The sequence below is a fragment of the Orcinus orca genome, chromosome 11 (assembly GCF_937001465.1).
Source record: "Orcinus orca chromosome 11, mOrcOrc1.1, whole genome shotgun sequence".
Classification (NCBI taxonomy): Eukaryota; Metazoa; Chordata; class Mammalia; order Artiodactyla; family Delphinidae; genus Orcinus; species Orcinus orca.
Window position 1 is genome coordinate 14,738,681 of NC_064569.1, and position 20,972 is coordinate 14,759,652.

General features: G+C 34.7%; 1 protein-coding gene across 11 annotated transcripts in view; it reads left to right on the forward strand.

Moving 5' to 3' along the window:
* PIK3C2G (phosphatidylinositol-4-phosphate 3-kinase catalytic subunit type 2 gamma) overlaps positions 1–20,972 on the forward strand; it is a 365,719-nt gene that overhangs the window by 255,287 nt on the left and 89,460 nt on the right. For all 11 annotated transcript variants that reach the window (XM_033430304.2, XM_049695083.1, XM_033430311.2 and 8 more), the window contains 3 exons: positions 14,252–14,441; positions 15,171–15,292; positions 18,925–19,033. In XM_033430304.2, coding sequence (XP_033286195.1) covers positions 14,252–14,441; positions 15,171–15,292; positions 18,925–19,033 — 421 coding nt within the window. The remainder of the gene's footprint in view (positions 1–14,251; positions 14,442–15,170; positions 15,293–18,924; positions 19,034–20,972) is intronic.

The window sequence follows — 20,972 nt, forward strand, 5'->3', positions numbered from 1 at the left end:
CAATGTATAGAGTGAATTTATAAAAGTAAGCTGCTGAATTTAAAATAATAAGGAAGCCTTAAAAATTATGTGCACTTGTTTACTTTTCTGTGTAAATAATACTGTTACCTTAAGCTATGTTCTCTGATATTATATGGATATCAAAACTTAAGGAAAAACTTGAAATGTAGATGTCAGTGCACATAATTTACCAAAAAGAAATCAAGTTCATTAATGGATCCAGTGTTGGTCTTGGTGCTTCAATGAGTGTCATTAACTCAGATATACTTTTGAGAGGCCCTGTATATTTAAATACCCTGTTCTCTTTGTTCTGAAAAGCTAAAAGTGTTTCATGCCACTTTTTATTCGGATACTACTAAGATACAGATAAAAATAAGATGAAAATCCACCTACTCCCACCACTGCCACTAAGCTCACAGATCTGGGTCATGAATGACTAAGCCATCTGAGACACAGCATGTGTGGATGGATACCTTAAGTGCCCTAGTCCTGACCACAGCATTAGCATTAAGAGGCTGCCCCTCTTGACCCTGTTTGAGACTTGAAAGAAAGAAATGGCTTTTCCTGCCTCTCTGAGGGAGTCCTCTATTTATGAACAATACAGGATCTTACTTCACTCTTGGGTATTCACATTCTGGGTTAAGAGCTGATCATAAGAGTTTCAGAGGATGCTGTACTCTGCATGGCATTAAAAAATTATATTTTAATGAATGGCATTTAGAGAAAAATGAAAATAAAATTGGTTTACTGGACACAAAGGTTTTTCACATCATTGCCAACTCCTCTCTCTGCTTCCCTTACTTTTTTTACTCCCCTTGCAGCTGCGTTCTGTTGAATAGAGTCAAGAAAGTATCATGACTCAGTCCCTGCAAATTGATATTCTCATGTAATATCTCTGCCGAGCCCACTGCTAGGCAACAAAGGCAACCATATATTAAAATGCCGTCCAAATGGGTTAGTTCAGAATTTTCAGTCACTCTCACACCTTGGGTTAGCTGTCTTTAGAAACAGATAACCTATTTCACAGACCAGACTCAGATCATTAAGCATAAATTTCCTGGCTTACCTCCCCTCCCACATGCAGATTATGCTTTTTACTTTACTCATTTCCTCCTCCAGAAATGTGAGAAGAAATTTTCCATGTATTCCCATATATTCCATTTGGCCTGCCAGGCAGATTCTTTGGTTTAGTAAGTATAAGATCCCCTGCTCTTCAACTAAAGAGAAGAGTAGCTTGAAGACAGCTTGAAGCAAAACAAAACTCCAAACTTCAGAATAACAAATTATTTGCATTAGTGAGGTATTTTGATAGCAAGAACTAGATTCTATCTGGTATACTTGGGGAAAAGGGTATACGTGGACTCAAACTCTAACCTAACAAATTCCGGAAACCAATATGGCCTGGCCAGTTTCTAAAGGAAATGAAGACCTTCTCCTCTGCTTATCTCTACCTATCATATTCTACTTCTTTTTGCCTACTGGCCAGTATTCTCTAATATAAATTCCAGAGAGAGACAGTCTAATTGACTTAACTAGTTGCCTTTGACCCTACTGGACAGGGTCCTTCATACCAAGCCATCATGGATTCTGTTGCCCATCCTTATTCTTAACATGGGCCACCCCTTCACAAAGAACAGCCTGGAGCGTCTTCTCTGAACTTTGAGCTTTAGAAAGAACAGTCTTAATTATGAGGGGCCATTGGGAAGAGCAGGCACAATGACTGTCCCAACAAGTACATCTGTGAAGCTGCTGAAAATGTTGATAGCATCCAGAAAGAGTGCTTCTGGACTTCACAAAGACAGGGGTCAGAGTCTCTGAGCCACCTAGAGTGTGCAGACACAATGCCAGAAATTCCCAGTTTTCCCTGCATTCCTTCTTGTTTATTTCTCGTGGCTATAGGGTGAGACAAGACTCTTTATGCTCAAATGTCTCAAAACGTAATTCAATGGCTTTCTATCTGGTTTCTCTTCAGAATTGAGAAACAGAATATAGGACAGGAATGCAGATCCCTGGGTTCTTTTATCATTAAAGTTTCTTGACTTTTTTTTTAGTACTTTGCAAATTGTCATCTCATGGATTGTTGTAATTCCATAAATATGGGTCACAGTTTTTCTTTGCCTTAGCTTAACCGTTGATACCTACAGAAATAAATACTCACAAGAAAAAACAAACAAACAAAAAAACAGAACCTAAAGAAACTAACAATCATGACGTCCAACTTTCCTTAAATGAAGAAAGCAGATTCAAAGGGAAAGTTAAAGTGACATTTCTCCTTTAGTTGTGATAGTTTCCCATTTTAAAATATTGCATTATAAGCACTAATCTGAACTAAATTGACTTTTTAAACTATGTTTTTTAAACTGCAGATATGACAGCTTTTTACAATACATCAATAAAATAAGGTAGCTTTTGGAGGGAGGGGAGGATAGAAGCCTGGAATGTCATTTCACTGGCATAGTACTTATACGTAGTAAGACCAGCCCATCAATATTTCCCTAGTTTCTTTATTCCATTTGCTCTGATTTGGCTAAATTTTGTAAGGAGCCTCCATAAGAAAGTGTAGGAATTACTTATTGTATTCAAAGCCATGGGGCCTGGAATTCTTGTTTGTATGTAGTTAGGGGCCTGTGATGACATTTGCATAAGACTTGCTGATCTTGTAGATGAATTATGAAGACTTGAAACTTCAACTTGGAAAACAGCAAAATCTTTCATTTTTTAAGCCAAATTCTAAACTATGAAGCAGGAGAAAAAGTGAAATGAAAAGAGAAAAAGATAAGAAACTCTAAAATTGCCTCTTGTTTTAATCCCTAACATCTCTTTCAAAAGGATTTGAAAGAGGATTTCAAAAGAGTTTACCACAAGTCATTTTCCACAGAACCATAAATCTGTACATGTGTTTTCCTTTGTATCTCTCTATCTGTAGTTTACTACCTTTGGGGCTCATATATATATATTCATTTTTTTACTTATTTGGTAGTAAGCTTTCTGAAATAATATTTGCATAATATTATTCTATTTACAATAACTTTTTATATGTTACTTCCTTTGATTCTATCGATAATCCCAGGGAATGGCATGGTCTAGTCATCAACTCTGTTTCCTAGATGAAACAATTGAAAGCTAATTGAATTTCTTGGATCACAGGCAGAACTGATGAGTTCAAAAGAGAACAAAATTGATTTCTTGCATAATGGGTGCTCTTCCCAGGACCCTAAACAAAATCATATGGAAAAAAAAAGTCCTACATACAAAACTCATAATCTCAGATAATATAGATGTTCTTTAACTGTAGTGTCTTTGGATTAGTTGAAAGAAAATAGTAAAAAAAAATCTAAATGCTTAAAGTTGTGTTTCCCAAATTAGGGTACCATGCCATCAAAGCTACAAGGATTAACATGAGATACGCTTTTTTAGTATCTATTTTATTTAAAAGGTTAGAACATGAAGCTTAAATTTTTGTCTTCACACAAATGTACATACATGTTACGTAAATATTCAACCAAATTTATCAAGTGCTCTCTTTTCCTTGAATTTTTTTAAATAAAAGTACATAGAGAGGAACTTTTTAAAAATTGTGTACCAAGACTGCATCAGCAATGATTATTCATTGAATTCATTTAAAATATTAATTTTTTGGTTAAAAAATATTTTGAGTACTTCTGAATACTTACTGGTCCAATATAAATTTGTAACAAAATAGGAATTATCCTGATAGCATATTTTATTGGTTTAGCTATGAGAAAGTGCTGGTCAGATATATTATAGATTACAAATTCAACACTGAACCATTATTTTTCTTCATGGAATAAAAGAAATTATGACAAAGTTGTATTAATTCACTGTTCCCTCTGAATAGTTAAGAATGACTCTCAGAGCTAGACACTCAGTAACTCCAATACAAAAAAGAAAAGGAAAAGTAATGGGGCTTCCCTGGTGGTGCAGTGGTTGAGAGTCCGCCTGCCGATGCAGGGGACACGGGTTCGTGACCCGGTCCGGGAAGATCCCACATGCTAGGCCCGTGAGCCATGGCCGCTGAGCCTGCGCGTCCGGAGCCTGTGCTCCGCAACGGGAGAGGCCACAACAGTGAGAGGCCCGCATACCGCAAAAAAAAAAAAAAAAAAGTAATGTCTTCTTTACATGTGCCAAAATCACTGCAGCAAAAATGAAGTTTGAGAGTTAGATGAAGAAATTTGTTCATGAGGAGTGTGAGTCACTTGAAACTCTTCTATTTATATATGATAAAGTTACAGTGTCAGTGGTAAAATAAGAACATTCTCATGCAAATTCCTTCACAGAAAAAGTCACTTGAGAAATATTTCCCTGCGACTCTTAAAGAGACTGACCAGTGAAATAGGTCAGTGTTCTATCAAACCGCAAAATGATATCAACGACTTCAGCAATAGAAATATGCTCTTGTTGAAATTCCTGTCAAGGGTTGCCCGAGAACCTTCTCTTGATCGCCACTCCACACATTTAGGCATCTCTCTTCAATGGTTACTCTGAGGTAGCTCATGAAGCAGTTAGAAACGTTTGCCAATTATACTCTAATAAAGGTGTTAAAAAAAAAAGATAAGAAACGTTTGCCATTTGTAGTTGCATATTAATATAAATGTGAGTTCAAAACATATAATATTTAACCTGAGGAAACAAATCTGCCTATAGGCTAAACCTGACGTGAAAGATTTGACCCTCTGGATTTAACCGAGTTTTCTGAGACTGATAAACTCCATTGCCCATTCACACACACATAGCTAGGAAACCTATTAGTAACAGTTGTTTCTGATGATAAGCAATTTAAAATATTTGTATCCTATAAAAAGGTACATCTGTTCTGAAGTAGAATAGAATTTGTACACATGTTTAAGATGGGACCTATGGCTTAAGAAATTTTATCTTAATGTATGCCCCTTTGGACTGTGTTCCCTAGATGCCAGAAATACTGTTAATTATTTTTTTTCTGTCTAAGGGTTATTCCTATGTAAAAATTAAAGGATCGTTGTTTTAGTGCCTTTGTACCACCTGGGAATTCCATACTCACTTATTGGCTTATTTCTCACTTAAAGACAAAGTTGGAAGACTGTTCATTATAAATAATCCACAATGAGAGCAAAGACTTTCTAAATGTGTTAGAATTTTTCCTTGCTACTTTCTAAATGATGTCACCTTTGGTATGCATTTAACTTCTTGAGGTCTTTTTCTTATCTGTTGCCAAAATAATTTTACTGCTCACCTCTAAGGATGAAAAGATTAACATAAGGCATTTAGTGCAGTGCCTGCCAAAGGATATATACTCCCTGAGGGCAGAAATCTGATTTCTCTCCTTCACCTCTATGTCCCAGTACAAAGAACAGTGCCTAGCAGGAAGTTAGAAGTGTTTATCAAGACTGCCTGGGGGATTTCCTTAGGAAATTTGAGAACTGAATCCTTCTAGATGCTGCTTTGGATTTATAACATAAGGATACTCCAAAGCATAATCCGGCTGAAGCTGCCATTAAAATAGATAAATCAGAGAGAGCTGCCACTTGAATAAATCAGATCCTCGTAGAGGCCTGAAACTTACTGCTCTCAGGTCCCCAGTCCTAAATTGGGTCATATTTAACAACATTATTTTATCTGACCTGTTAAATCTGCCACTTGAGAAACTAGAGATGCATTTAGATGAAAGTCTGCATTAAAACTCTAAGTTTATCGTAAAAGTTCATCCTTCATCTCCAGTCTTGCATCTTAACTGCTGGGCGATGTAAGAATAAGGCCTAGACATAGTTGAGATTATGTGAGTGTGAGTACATCAGAACTTAAGATTTATGGTTCATAAGCCTACCTTCATGAAAAGTGAGTACATGCTATCATCCTAGAGCTTTCCACCTCAACACATAAAATATGCTCAGTAACTATTTGTTGAATGAGTGAGAGAATGGTAGGTCTCTGTAAATCATGATTAGTATTATACTCTTACTGCTATTATTACCTTCATGTCTTTGAACTACTGATGAAGAAAGAAATGAATGTTTTATACTGCACTACGTACCCATAAATTCATAAAGTCAAAGGACATCTTTAAAAATAATGAACACTGTGGAAATGAATAATGATCGGGGTCATATTTTAACCTTCTTAGGAAATTTTGTCCAATATTGATGTATAATAATGGAAAAATTTGGATTTTTTTAAGTCTAATACCAGAACAAGATAAATGGGCTTGAAGTTTTATAAAAATGAGGGGGAAATTATTAAACATTATTGAACTACATTTTTAACTTTGAGGACATGGCTGATTTGTTGTAAAGAAGGCATTCCTTGGTAACTTTGATAGATGCTAACCAAGAAAAGCAGTGTTTGATTACATTCAACATCTGTTCCTCATGGAAATATTTTAGTAAGCTCAGAATAGAAGGAAACTTAGATAAACATACTTTTTTAAGTGAAAAATTGTAAGCATTCCCATTAATGTCAGGAAAAATATAATAATGCCTCTATCTTGTTAGTACAGCTCTATATTTAAGCTTTGTTATATTGTTATTTTCCACTTGAATAAGAAAACAAATAAAACAGTTCCATATAATTTTTTAAAATTTTTGAAATAAGAATTTAGTACAGTAAGTGGTTACAAGATTAACATTCAAGACTCAGTAATGAAAAAATTAGAGAGGGAATATTATATGATCACCTAAATAGATACAGAAAATTCAGTTATTAAAATTTAGAATCACTCATTATTTTAAAACTCTCTAGAAATAGAAAGGAATATCCTTAAACATGTAGCTAAAAACTGACAGAAAACATTATACTTAGTGGTAAAACATTAAAAGCTTTTCCTCTGTAATCAAACAGACGAAAAATGCCTGCTATCACCACTTCCATTTAACATTGAACTGGAGGTCTTAGCAGTGCAAAGGGTGACAGAAAACTCTGTCATTATTTGCAGATAACATGACTGTGTCCATGCAAATTTCAAAAGAATATATATGTTAGAATTAATGACTTAAAAATCTACTCATATATTAACAAATATTAGTTAAAATTTAGAAAAAGCTAGAATTTACAATTCACAATAAATCCAACAAAATATATGGAAAACAGCCACTGAAAAAAATTCTAAAATTATACAGACAGATGTAAAATAAGACCCAACTAAATGGAGAAATATGCCATGTTTAGCGGTTGCGTGTCTCAATACTGCAGAGATGTTGATTCTCCCCAAATTAATTTATAGTTTAATGAAGTGTCTTACAAATCCTTACACATTTATTTTATGTATTGGTAAGCTTGATAAGGTGATTCTAAAATATATTCGGGAGGTCAAAGGACCTAAAATCATGAAAAAAAAAACACCTGAAAAAGAACAAGGTAAAAGAATTTTCAAGATTTATTATAAGTTCTTGCTATTTAAGAAAGTGTTGTATTAACAAAGAGATAGACAAATTGAAGAGTACAACAGAACGAAGAGGCCAGAAACAAGCCTATGTTTATACATACCCTTGGTACTGGACAAAGTTGAATCAGTAAGGAAAGAATGGTCTTTGCAATGAAAAAACAAAATTGGTTAAATTAATCATTGTACATCTATACTTCCAGATAGATCATTAAAAAAAAATAAGTTAACTCTGTTTTCTGAAGTAGATTGTTCATTCAACATATATTTTGGGGCCACTTACTATGCATGAGTTACTATAAAGTTTTTCTTCCAGAACATATTACTAAGTTAAAAAAGCAAATTACAACATTTCATGTAATTGTGATTTTTGAATCCTGTCTTTTTTACTTCCATCTCACACAACTTCGAAATTCTTACAAAATCATGCTCCCTTTATCTGTCTGTTTCCCTTCTTCCACTCCTCACTCTGTCAGCCACTCTGCTATTCTTTGCTGTCTGTTAATCACCAGTCATCCATCTACCTCTGAGCTTTTGGATGAGGTGTTGTTTCTGCTTAGAATTTCCTCTATCAGAAATTTCCATGGCCTATGCTCTTGGCAAATTAAGTTTTTTGTCAAATCATTCAACTCATCTTTTTAGTGAGACTGTCCCTGACCATCCTACTTAAAATTACAACACTGTTCCCTACCCCATATTCCCTCTCCCCAATTTCTATTTTAGTTTCCTCTATGGTATATATTTCTTTCTCAAATCCTATATTTTTACATGTTTATTTCATTATGGTCTGAATTCCACATTATATAATCTCTCTAAGGGGACACATTTCTGTCTTTGTTTTCATTGCTACATCCCAACATGCACCTGGCATGTAACAGGAGTAAGAATAGTGTGTCTGGCTGTGTGTCTGTTGGTTTGTGCAAGTGTATAGAGAAAGCTCAAAAGAATACTACCAGATTGTTCATAGTAGTTATTTTGGGGGAGGAGAGTGACAACGGAAGATGGATGAAGGGAACTTTTCACACTTTACTTAATATTTTACTGTATGGCTTGAATTATATATTATTTTTTAAAAATCAAGTTTTTTAGTGTCCCTGGAATTTATATTTCTTCCATAAAACAGATCAAACAGGGTAGCAAAACCCCAAAACTACGGGCAACATCTACAACAAAACTAAGTAACAAGGTATTCCTAAGAATCCTAAAATACAAGCAGATGGGGCAAATCAAGTTACAATTATTTTGTAACAGCATCTTATGGGAGGAAGCTAAGGAAGCAACATGTTATCTGATTGACCTGAGAACAGAACTCCACAGAGCCCACAGGTACTCACTGGAAACCTGAGCGGGCCCATTTGATAAGCTGTTTAGCAGCTGAAACTGGGAAGGATTTTTACACACTTCAATTCACAAGGAAGGGCAAAGGTTCCATGGCGAATCTGAAAAGGTTGGAGAAGTCTATAAACTCTCAAAGGTAACTGGTGATTCCTCCCTAGAAATAGTCCTATGCTGAAGAGAAACTGCTGGAACTATAATCCAAATGAAAGGAGAAAGATCATAGGAGCAAAGGAAAACCACAATCCAGAAAAAATTGGGGGCAAAGAGAGAAGCCAAAGAGGAATATCTCAGAAAGTATGAAACAGTGTTTTTACCACTGTGATAGCAACAGAAAAGAAAGCTTCAGACCCTTGAAAAGCCTCTACTCCTTCCTGAAAGTTTAATTTTATATTAAAATGAGTAAGCAAAATGGATCATATCTGAATGTCATACAGAATTATAATTTTAAAAAAGAAATAAGATGCAAAATAAAATCTCTTCAATGAAAATATGCCAGAAAGACATTCCTAACAAGGGATAAACTGTATCCTTACGTTACAAATTGATCTAAAAGAAATTAAGAAAATAATAAAATATGTGGAACAATATAGATTACAAGTAGAGAAAACTCAGAAATGAAGTGATTGAACCCCCCCAAAATAGAAAATAAAAGAAAGAATACTTTTAAAAATAGTAAACTACAAAGAACACAGAAGAAATTAAAAACAGCACAATAGATAATACCTCCAGAGAAAAAAAGATGAAAAAAACAAAGGAGGACCTTTAAAACAAAAAGAAATGAAGTCAATAAATATCCAGTATACATATAATTAACTTCCTGAAAAATAAAACCAAAGTAATATATCAAAAAAATATTAAGAAAGGCCTAAAGTTCAGCATGTGCTATCAGCCATGTGGCTGACAAAGTCTTGGTGCTCTGGCTAGGTGTCAGGCCTGTGCCTCTGAAGCAGGAGAGCCAAGTTCAGGACATTGGTCCACCAGAGACCTCCCAGCTCCATGTAATATCAAACAGTGAATGCTCTCCCAGAGATCTCCATCTGAATGCTAAGACGCAGCTCCGCTCAATGACCAGCAAGCTACAATGCTGGATACCTTATGACAAACAACAAGCAAGACAGGAACACAGCCCCACCCATTAGCAGAGAGGCTGCCTAAAATCATAATAAGTTCACAGACACCCCAAAACACACTGCTGGACGCGGTCCTGCCAACCAGAAAGACAAGATCCAGCCTCATCCACCAGAGCACAGGCACCGGTCCCCTCCACCAGGAAGCCTACACAACCCACTGAACCAACCTTAGCCACTGGGGACAGACACCAAAAACAACGGGAATTACGAACCTGCAACCTGCGAAAAGGAGACGCCAGATACAGTAAGTTAAGCAAAATGAGAAGACAGAGAAACACACAGCAGATGAAGGAGCAAGGTAAAAACCCAGCAGACCAAACAAATGAAGAGGAAATAGTCAGTCTACCTGAAAAAGAATTCAGAGTAATGATAGTAAAGATATCCAAAATCTTGGAAATATAATGGAGAAAATACAAGAAACGTTTAATAAGGACCTAGAAAAACTAAAGAGTAAACAAACAATGATGAACAACACAATAAATGAAATTAAAAATTCTCCAGAAGGAATCAATAGCAGAATAACTGAGGCAGAAGAAGGAATAAGTGATCTGGAAGATAAAACAGTGGAAATAACTGCTGCAGAGCAGAGCAAAGAAAAAAGAATAAAAAGATTGACAGTCTCAGAGACCACTGGGACAACATTAAATGCACCAACATTCGAAATATAGGGGTCCCAGAAGAAGAAGAGAAAAAGAAAGGGACTGAGAAAATATTTGAAGAGATTATTGTTGAAAACTTCCCTAATATGGGAAAGGAAATAGTCAAACAACTCCAGGAAGAGCAGAGAGTCCCATACAGGATAAATCCAAGGAGAAACATGCAAGACACGTATTAATCACACTATCAAAAATTTAATATAAAGAAAAAATATTAAAAGCAGCAAGGGAAAAACAACAAATAACATTCAAGGGAATCCACAAAAGGTTAACACCTGGTCTTTCAGCAGAAACTCTGCAAGACAGAATGGAGTGGCAGGACATATTTAAAGTGATGAAAGGGAAAAGCCTACAGCCAAGATTACTCTACCCAGCAAGGATCTCATTCACATCCAACAGAGAAATTAAAACGTTTACACACAAGCAAAAGCTAAGAGAATTCACACCACCAAACCAGCTTTACAACAAATGCTAAAGGAACATCTCTAGGCAGGAAATGCAAGAGAAGGAAAAGACCTGCAATAACAAACCCAAAACAATTAAGAAAATGGTAATAGGAACATATATATTGATAACTACCTTAAATATAAATGGATTAAATGCTCTCTCCAAAAGACATAGGCGGGTTGAATGGATATAAAAACAAGACCCATATATACGTTGTCTACAAGAAACCTACTTCAGACCTCGAGACACATACAGGATGAAAGTGAGAGGATGGAAATGGATATTCCATGCAGATGGAAATCAAAAGAAAGCTGAGGTAGCAATTCTCACATCAGACAACACAGACTTTAAAATAAAGACTATTACAAGAGGCAAAAAAAGGACACTACATAATCATCAAGGGATCAATCCAAGAAGAAGATATAACAATTGAAAATACTTATGCACTCAACATAAGAGCACCTCAATACAAAATATATATACAGCTCATGCAGCTCAATATTTAAAAAACAAACAACCCAATCAAAAAGTGGGCAGAAGACCTAAAAAGACATTTCTCCAAAGAAGACATACAGATGGCCAAGAAGCACATGAAAAGCTGCTCAACATCACTAATTATTAGAGAAATGCAAATCAAAACTACAATGAGATATCATCTCACACCAGTTAGAATGGGCATCATCAGAAAATCTACAAACAACAAATGCTGGAGAGGATGTGGAGAAAAGGGAACCCTCTTTCACTGTTGGTGGGAATGTAAATTGATACAGCCACTATGGAGAACAGTATGGAGGTTCCTTAAAAAACTAAAAATAGAATTACCATATGATCCAGCAATCCCACTACTGAGCATGTACCCAGAGGAAACCATAATTCAAAAAGATACATGCACCCCAATGTTCACTGCAGGGGTGGTCGTGTGATGAATTGGGAGATTGGGATTGACATGTATACACTGATGTGGATAAAATTGATGACTAATAAGAGCCTGCTGTATAAAATATAAATAAAATTAAAAAAAACAAAACTACAATGAGGTATCACCTCATACCAGTCAGAATGGCCATTATTCAAAAAATCTACAAAAAGTAAATGTTAGAGGGGGTGTGGAGAAAAGGAACTCTCTTGCCCTGTTGGTGGGAGTATAAATTGATACAGCCACTATGGAAAACAGTATGGAGGTTCCTTAAAAACTAAAAATAGAATTCCCATATGACTCAGCAACCCCAGTACTGGGCATATACCCTAAGAAAACTGTAATTCAAAAACAGTCATGTACCACAACGTTCATTGCAGCTCTATTTACAATAGCCAGGTCATGGAAGCAACCTAAATGCCCATCGACAGACAAATGGATAAAGAAGATGTGGTATATATAAACAATGATATTGTACTCAGCCATAAAAAGAAACGAAACTGAGTTATTTGTAGTGAGGTGGATGGACCTAGAGTCTGTCACACAGAGTGAAGTAAGTCAGAAAGAGAAAAACCAATACCGTATACTAACACACATATATGGAATTAAAAAAAAATGGTTCTGAAGAATCTAGGGGCAGGAAAGGAATAAAGATGCAGACGTAGAGAATGGACTTGACACAGGGAGGGGGAAGGGGAAGCTGGAACAAAGTGAGAGAGTGGCATGGACATATATACACTACCAAATGTAAAATAGATAGCTAGTGGGAAGAAGCCACATAGCACAGGGAGATCAGCTTGGTGCTTTGTGACAGCCTGGAGGGGTGGGATGGGGAGGGTGGGAGGGAGACGCAAGAGGGAGGAGATATGGGGATATATGTATATGTATAGCTGATTTACTTTGTTATAAAGCAGAAACTAACACACCATTGTAAAGCAGTTATACTCCAATAAAGATGTTAAAAAAACTATCAAAACTGAATTTTATATTTAGTATTTTAAGAAATACTAACATCATAATTAAAGAAGTTTTCTGGAAAATGAAAAGTCTTGAAATTACATATTGAAAGGACACTTTGTATATTGAGAAAAGTTACCCTGAGTAACAAACCTGAAACATATTTTTGGAAAAACTATTGAACTTTTAGGGGGAAAAAAACTTCCTTTAAGCATCTAAGCAAAAAGTTTAAGTCATTTGTAAGGGAAAGAAGTTCAGTATGTCATTAGAGTTTTGGACAGTAATCCTTTATTCCAAAAGAAAGTTAAATAATACTTTTATGACCCTCAAAAAAGAAAATGTGAGCCAAGGGTGTTTTAGTCAGCAAAATTGACTTTGGAGTATAAAGGCCACAGAAAAACTGTTATCAACACCCAGAACTCAGAAACTTATTTCCTTGAGCACTTCCTGAGGAATTTATCGGAAAATGACCATCAGATAGTCAAAATGACTGGAGGGATGTGACATAAAGACTTGTAGAGCAGATAATATTTAATGATAGTTAAAAGAGAGACTGTATAATATGTATAGTATAGATACCATATGATGTGGATAGAATAGCTCTATAAAAAATGGAAGTGGAATAGGAAGCACATATGAAAAGTGGAATGAGCATAATGTTTGCTTTATTGTATTAACTGGGATAAAAAGGATAACGCTGCAAGTCATATACTGGACAAGATGGTGCAAAGGGGATAAAGGATATTATCTAAAGATATTTATTATACCATTAGAACACAATTGCAAACCTTCTTACATACAAATAATAATAATAATAAAGCGGAGACAAACCAAAACCAAACCAAAAAAAGGAAAAAAAAAACAGAGTGAAAAGCATTTCATATAAAATATGTGTATATTAAATATAGTATTATACAACTTTTTTGTAAGAGAGTTGACAGAGGGACACAAATAACACAAAAATAAAATTAAAAATAAAACAATGAAAGTTAAATCATAATTTTAAAAAATGTTTACGTATGGGGGAAGAAGGGAATAGTGTAAAGAGTTCAGGGATAAATGCTGGGCTTCTTGGTATATACACTGTTTTGTAGATTTAACTTTTGGAATTGTGTAAATATTTTAAATAATTATAAACAAATTGGTTTTTTTAAAAATCATCCCTAAAAATCAAAAACAAACTTAAAAGAAGTCAAAATACAAACATTGCAATTACAGTTTTATATTTCACCACAAAAGTTTCTTTTATATTTGCTAACAGTTCAAGATGTGAATTTGAAGTTTATAAAAATAATGTTTAATAGTTGGACTCCAAATAAATAGGCATGGTCCTTGACTTTTTCTTCCACATCTAACACAAGGAAACAACTCAAATGAAATGAGTCAACTCAGGGGAATGTTACTCACTATCTTTTCTTTTTCATTTCTCTAGGAAAATAAAGGAAAGTCTGGAGTGTTTCCCTGTTAAATTGAATAACTTGATCCACACACTTGCACAAATGACAGCCATAAATCCTGCCAAATCTACTTCGCAGACTTTTTCCCGGGAATCCTGTACGATGAGTGCAACCCAGTTAATCCAAAGAGCAACAATTTTAGGGTTCAGCAAGAAAACTAGGCATGTAAGTCTCAAGTCTGTCATCTTGACTTATATATCATTTGACTACATCTCACACTTCCCTTCACTATGCTACACATTCCTCCTTATACCATGATTTTTCTTTTTTGCTACACAACTGAAAAATCAGTTACAGTTTGAACAGAAGTGCCATTAAGGCCGATGTTCCAAGGAGAAATTATAATAACCAGAGCTACTAGTAGAGAACGACCAAAGAGAACAGTTTCTGCCCTGTGGTAGACTATAAATCAAGACCTAATTAAAATGTCCACAAGAAAAAAAAAGGGGGCTTCCCTGGTGGCGCAATGGTTGAGAGTCTGCCTAACAATGCAGGGGACACGGGTTCGTGCCCCGGTCCGGGAAGATCCCACATGCCGCGGAGCGGCTGGGCCCGTGAACCATGGCCGATGAGCCTGCGCGTCCGGAGCCTGTGCTCCGCAACGGGGGAGGCCACAACAGTGAGAGGCCCACGTATCGCAAAAAAAAAAAAAATGTCCACAAGAAAAGAAGATCAGAAATTAGGCAGTCTGTTCCCAGCACCTAAGATTATGATATTTTTATATACTGTGTTTATAGGTAATTTTGCCTTTACAAATTGCATCTCTTATCTTTTGTGATGATTTTTTTTTTGCAGAGAGGTTCTTACTTTGTTTAGTTTACATGAAACAGAATTTTAGAATGTATTGAAGGTTGATATTGCCATCTTCTGATTTTGTCTCTTTATTTTCTGCAGCTTTATCTAATCCAGGTGACTCACAGTAACAATGAAACAAGCCTGACAGAAAAATCATTTGACCAGTTTTCAAAACTTCACAGCCAACTTCAAAAGAAGTTTGCATCATTGGCCCTCCCAGAGTAAGGACTGTCCTCCACTGTTTTTTGACTTTAGTACTTGTCCCTGAACATAAGGAAAAATTATGGTTATGGGATTTTCTATTTGTGGGCAACACAACACAACATTCTGATTCCAGTGCCACTGAACCTATCCCAGCAGAGTCTCTATGGCTCTCAGAGTAGAGAACCTTTTGTCTCATAAAACAGAATAAAGGTTTTCAATTTTGTTTGCTTTCAGCCATTGATTTTGTAGACAAAAAAAATCATAACCAATTTTATTTTTCATCAGGGAAATTGTTTTTGATTTGATTTGATTTGATTGTTTTAGTGTTTTCTATAAAAATAAAATTGAAATTGAAAATGCAGAACAAAATTGGATATATCTTCTCTTTCAACAGATAACTGCAATAAAAAGCTCTGATATATTTATTTGCTGTACCAGAAAATTTTGTCAATATCAATTAGTATACAAGTAAAATATATTAACATCAACTCACTTTCGTTATCATTAATTATTAACTTGGACTTGGGTTATCCAAATTTAATTTGTCATTATCTTCATTTTGCAGTCTTGAAAACCATTGCTCAGTTCATGTTATAATGAAAAAATATTAAGCATAAATAATGTAATTGAAAATACTTCTGTTCAAATAAACCTTCTAAAATTTATTATTTAGAGCTAGCCAAATTTATGTTACAGACTTGAGTGTGTATCTTGACCAGAGGTGCACCTTGACTTTAAAAAGGTGAACTTCTTAGAAATTATGATATTTGCACTTAGGCAAATCAAATGTCATCTTATCTATTTTGTAGTTTCTTGGTATCCACAAGATTGGTTCCAGGACCCCTCCCACGGATACCAAAATCCTTGCATGCCCAAGTTCTATACATAAAATGGCATAGTATTTACAAATAACCCACCCACATTCTCCTGTATACTTTAAATCACCTCCAGATCACTTATAATATCTAATACAATATAAATACTATGTAAACAGTTGTAAATACAATGTAAATGCTATGTAAATAGTTGCTGGCATGCAGCAAATTCAAATTTTGCTTTTTGGAACTTTCCGGACTTTTTTTTTAATATTTCAATCCACAGTTGGTTCAATCTTCAGATGTAGAACCTGCAGACAGGGAGAGCCAACTATACCAGAATTTTTGTTGAGTAAATTGTCCTTTAACAATATGAGTGTTCATACCAGACCTGACATACTTTGTACATGTGGATTTTTGTTAGACTTTCAGGATTTAGTCACTTACCAAAATGTAAATCTAAACAACGTTGCCAATGGATGGAGAGATAGTGTGCATTATTTTGAAGACTGTGTAGTTCACATTGATGAAAAACTATACTTGCAGATGTCACAGAGATTTTGAAATACAGATGCTTTAAACATCAGAAAGTCATCAGAGTAAGAGCACATTCAAGAGACTGAGAGGGAAGGAATGTCATTGTGGAAACTTAAAGACAACATCAGCTTTAAGAGTTATCAGAAAACATCTAATGTAATAACTGAGGAAAAGGAAATACTGGCAAAAATATTCAGTTTGACTGCAAATATTGAATTCAACATTAGTGGTTTCCATTGTACCCTAATAATTAATGATTTAAAAATATGTTCATTCTTGTTAAATGGCTGTCCTTTTGTTTCAAAAATGTCTCTGTTCTACTCTTTTCTCTCCCCAATACATATTAGTATAACTTGTAAAACTTTAAAGTGCCAGTAATCTCTCTCCATATGCCTCTTCTCGGTTTTCAGCTTTAGTTAGGATTCTGTTTTGTTCAACAACTCTTGCCTGGTAATGGGACCTAAATTGATTTTAAAATCATTCAAGCAATGTGTGGAGAGGAGGAATATTTAGTCCTTTGTGCCTTGAACAATATTTGTATGCTAACAGTCCCAAAGGAGCTCTGGCTTATAGCAAAGCATACAGAAGAAGGATGAGGGCAAGATTTCCTCTGACTCCTAAATTTACTAAGAGAAGCTCTATGAGAATTATGTAAACCCAATCTAGAAAGTATGATCAGAAAGTTAGAGTCATAAAGAATAAAATTCAAATTAGTCATAGCATGTAACAGTGGTCTTCAAATCAGACTGTACCTCTTCCAACTTCTGAGAATACAGAGGCATAGGAATCTTCCTTGAAATTAATGGTCTTCTTTAAAAGTCACCTGCTTGAGAAAGGTTGATTTCCTTTCCCTCTCCTAATTTCACCATTGCTCTTCTCCCAGCCATCCAGAATTTTATTTTGGTACACTGTCCCAGGGAGTAAAAAATCTCTGAGGATTAAATAAAGGGCAAATCAAACTACTGGTGTTGGTAATGAGAAAATGAATTACTCTAATAACCAGGTATCAAATCTGTTTGCAGGTTGTGTGTTTCTTAAACTTTGGTGTGAACAAAATTGAGGGAGGACATGATAGCACCGTCAGATAAAATATCCTAAAAAATCATTTTCAAGAACTGATTACTATGTTATATTTGACGTATAACTCAAAAGCATTTTAAACAACTGAATGACATTACTAGAGCTGAATTCCTTAATTCTCATGTACTTATTTACACACAATACTTTTTTAGTACATACATCTATAAAAAAGGAATAGAACTGATGTTGAACTCCATTTTATTCTAACAATAAAGAAAATTAATCCACAGTTATACAAGTTAATATTTAAAACCAGCAAAACCACTGTTTATCAAATGTATTTCTATGTTTTGATTAATTATATATGGTAATAATTTTTATGATAATTAAATCTGGATGAAAATTTTTAACACTTTAAGCCTTAGTAAGAGTAAAGCAAGAGTAAAAAAGTAAAATGTCAATTATTTAAATGCACAGAAATATTATTTTGGACTTCCCTGACACTTCCAACAGTAAGCAATGGATGGGATGTCCTGCAGTTTTCACATACTTCTGTGTGTTTGCTAACAACCCTTCACCATCCCCCATGCTCCTTTGCCCAGAGGAAGCAGAAGAGGAAGGAAGCAACAGCAAGACTGCAGTCAGAGGAAGCCGCTAGATAGTTCCTAAAAAGATACATTTAACCAGCAAAACGTGTTGCCAAATGCTTCCCATTAATAGGTCATGCCACCAATAATTGGTCGTAATCAACGTCTAGCCCATCAAGATGAATCATCAGATAGTGAAGAGGAAATTCTGCAAGCTAGACCCCTGGGGAAAGTGATACTTTGTTCCAAAAGACCAGATGGAAGCATATGCTTTGTAAAATGTTTAATCTAGTTAGTGTAGCAATGTCCCTCGTGAACCCAGAGGAAACAATACCATATGACCTTTTTGAAAAATTATGGATCATTAAACTTCAGAAAGTATTTATTAACCCCCCACATGTATTTAAAGGACAAATTGTGTGGTCTGCCATAAATACAGTAAGAAGGAAAATGTATATTAATTTAGTATGTTAAATTAAATTAGTATTAATATCAATGATAGTTAAAATAGCACAAGTGACCACAGCCATGTTAATAAAACTCTCAGAATTAATCATGCGTTCTATGGTTTTTTAAAAAAACGTTTTCAGTGGCCCTTCCATCTGATGCAGCCTTAACTTTATGAACAATTCTAAGATACAGATGCCAATTTTCAAACTAATGAAGATATACTTTTTTCTTTTAAAACAGGTTTCCTCATTGGTGGCACTTACCTTTTACAAATTCAGATCACAAAAGATTCAGAGATCTAAATCATTACATGGAACAGATATTAAATGGATCGTATGAAGTTGCAAACGTATGTTACAATTTACTTTTATATTTTTACATAAAATATGGACTGTTTTATGTATTATTACTGGGAATATTTTTAAATACTTTATGATAACATTTTTAGTCCTACATTTATTCAACAAATGTACAGATTAAAATTATTTTGTCAATTCCATGCAAAAACCAACCGGGACTTTACTTGAAATTGCATCTTAATATCTTTTGATCCATTATCATATTCAAGTATTTTTAGAATGTTTTTTCAATAATTGTTTATTGTTCTGTGCATAGAGGGCTTAGAAGTATTTTGTTATACTAGATATAGTACTTTTTATAAAAATCCTTTTCCTGTTTTTTCACATTATATAGCTAGAACTGATTTTGTATATTGACATTTTACCCAACAATCTTACTAACTTCACTTTTAATTCTAATAATTATCTGTATTGTTTTTCAACTTACAATCATATTGTCTGCGGATAACAAGGGTTTATTTTTTCTTTCCAATATTCATATATTGTATTTCTTTTCCTTGCTATTTTGTACTCTCTAGGGCTTTCAATAGATATTGAATTGAAGTGGTAATGGTGGATATACCTACATTATTCTTGTTTGGTTGTTTTTTTTTGTTTTGTTTTTGTTTTTCTTTTTGCGGTACGCGGGCCTCTCACTGTTGTAGCCTCTCCAGTTGCGGAGCACAGGCTCCGGACGCACAGGCTCAGCGGCCATGGATCACGGGCCTAGCCGCTCTGCGACATGTGGGATCTTCCCGGACCGGGGCACGAACCCGTGTCCCCTGCATCGGCAGGCGGACTCTCAACCACTGCGCCACCAGGGAAGCCCCTACCTACATTATTCTTGAATCCAGGGAAGAAGTGTCTAATATTTCCTCATTAAGTATGTAGGTTTTGTAGGTCCCCTTTATTATTTTGTTTCCTTCTATTCCTAGGTTGCCAATAGTTTTTACAAAGAAGGTTGAATGTATCAAATTTTTTTTCTGAATCTACTGGGCTGCACAATGATCACCAATAATCCTATTTTTCTCCTTTACTCTGCTAATGTGGTGAATTACACTGAAGAACTTTCTAATTTTAAACAAATTTGCATTACTAGGGTAAACTCTACATGGATGTAATGTATTATACTTTTTATGTATTATTGGATTTGATTTAACATTTTCTTTAGCATTTGTTTTCATCTTTATTTATGACAGAGATTGGCCTGGAGTTTTGCCTTCTTACAAAGTCATTACCAGGTTTCAGAATCAAGAACATGCTAGACTCATAATATTAGTTGCAAAGAGTTATTGCTTTTTTCCCTACTCCCTGGAACAGTTTGTATAAAACTGGTTTTATTTCTTTAATTTGTAAAGTCATATAGGTCTGGAGATTCAATTTATTTAAGAGCTATAAGACATTTCACATTTCCTATTTCTTCTTGAGTCTCTTTGTTAAGTTACATTTCTATAAGAATTTGTGCTAATTTATTGGCATAAAGTTATTCATAATATCCTATCATAATCTTTTTAACATTTATAGGATCTGAAAAGGTATTCACTCTTCGATTTCTCACACATATTTCCTGATCCATACTTCCAGAGGATTATGAATTTTACCAATCTTTGTAAAGAATGAAATGTGGGACTTATTGACCCTCTCTATTGTATTATTTCTCTGTTTCACTTATTTTTTACCTTTATTATTTCCTTCCTTCTGCTTCCATTCTATTTATAACATCCTCAGATAGTTAATTTAACTTGTTTATTTTCAACCTATCTTCACTTACCCATTTAAAACTCTAAATCCTCTCTCCTAATCAAGATTTAATAGCACCCCACAAGTTTTTATATACAGTATTGTATTTTCTTTATCATTCCTTAAAAATATTTATAAAATTTTCACTGTGAATTTTCCTGGACCATGGCTTAAGTCTATTTCACCCACTTGAGTTTTATATGCTGTAGT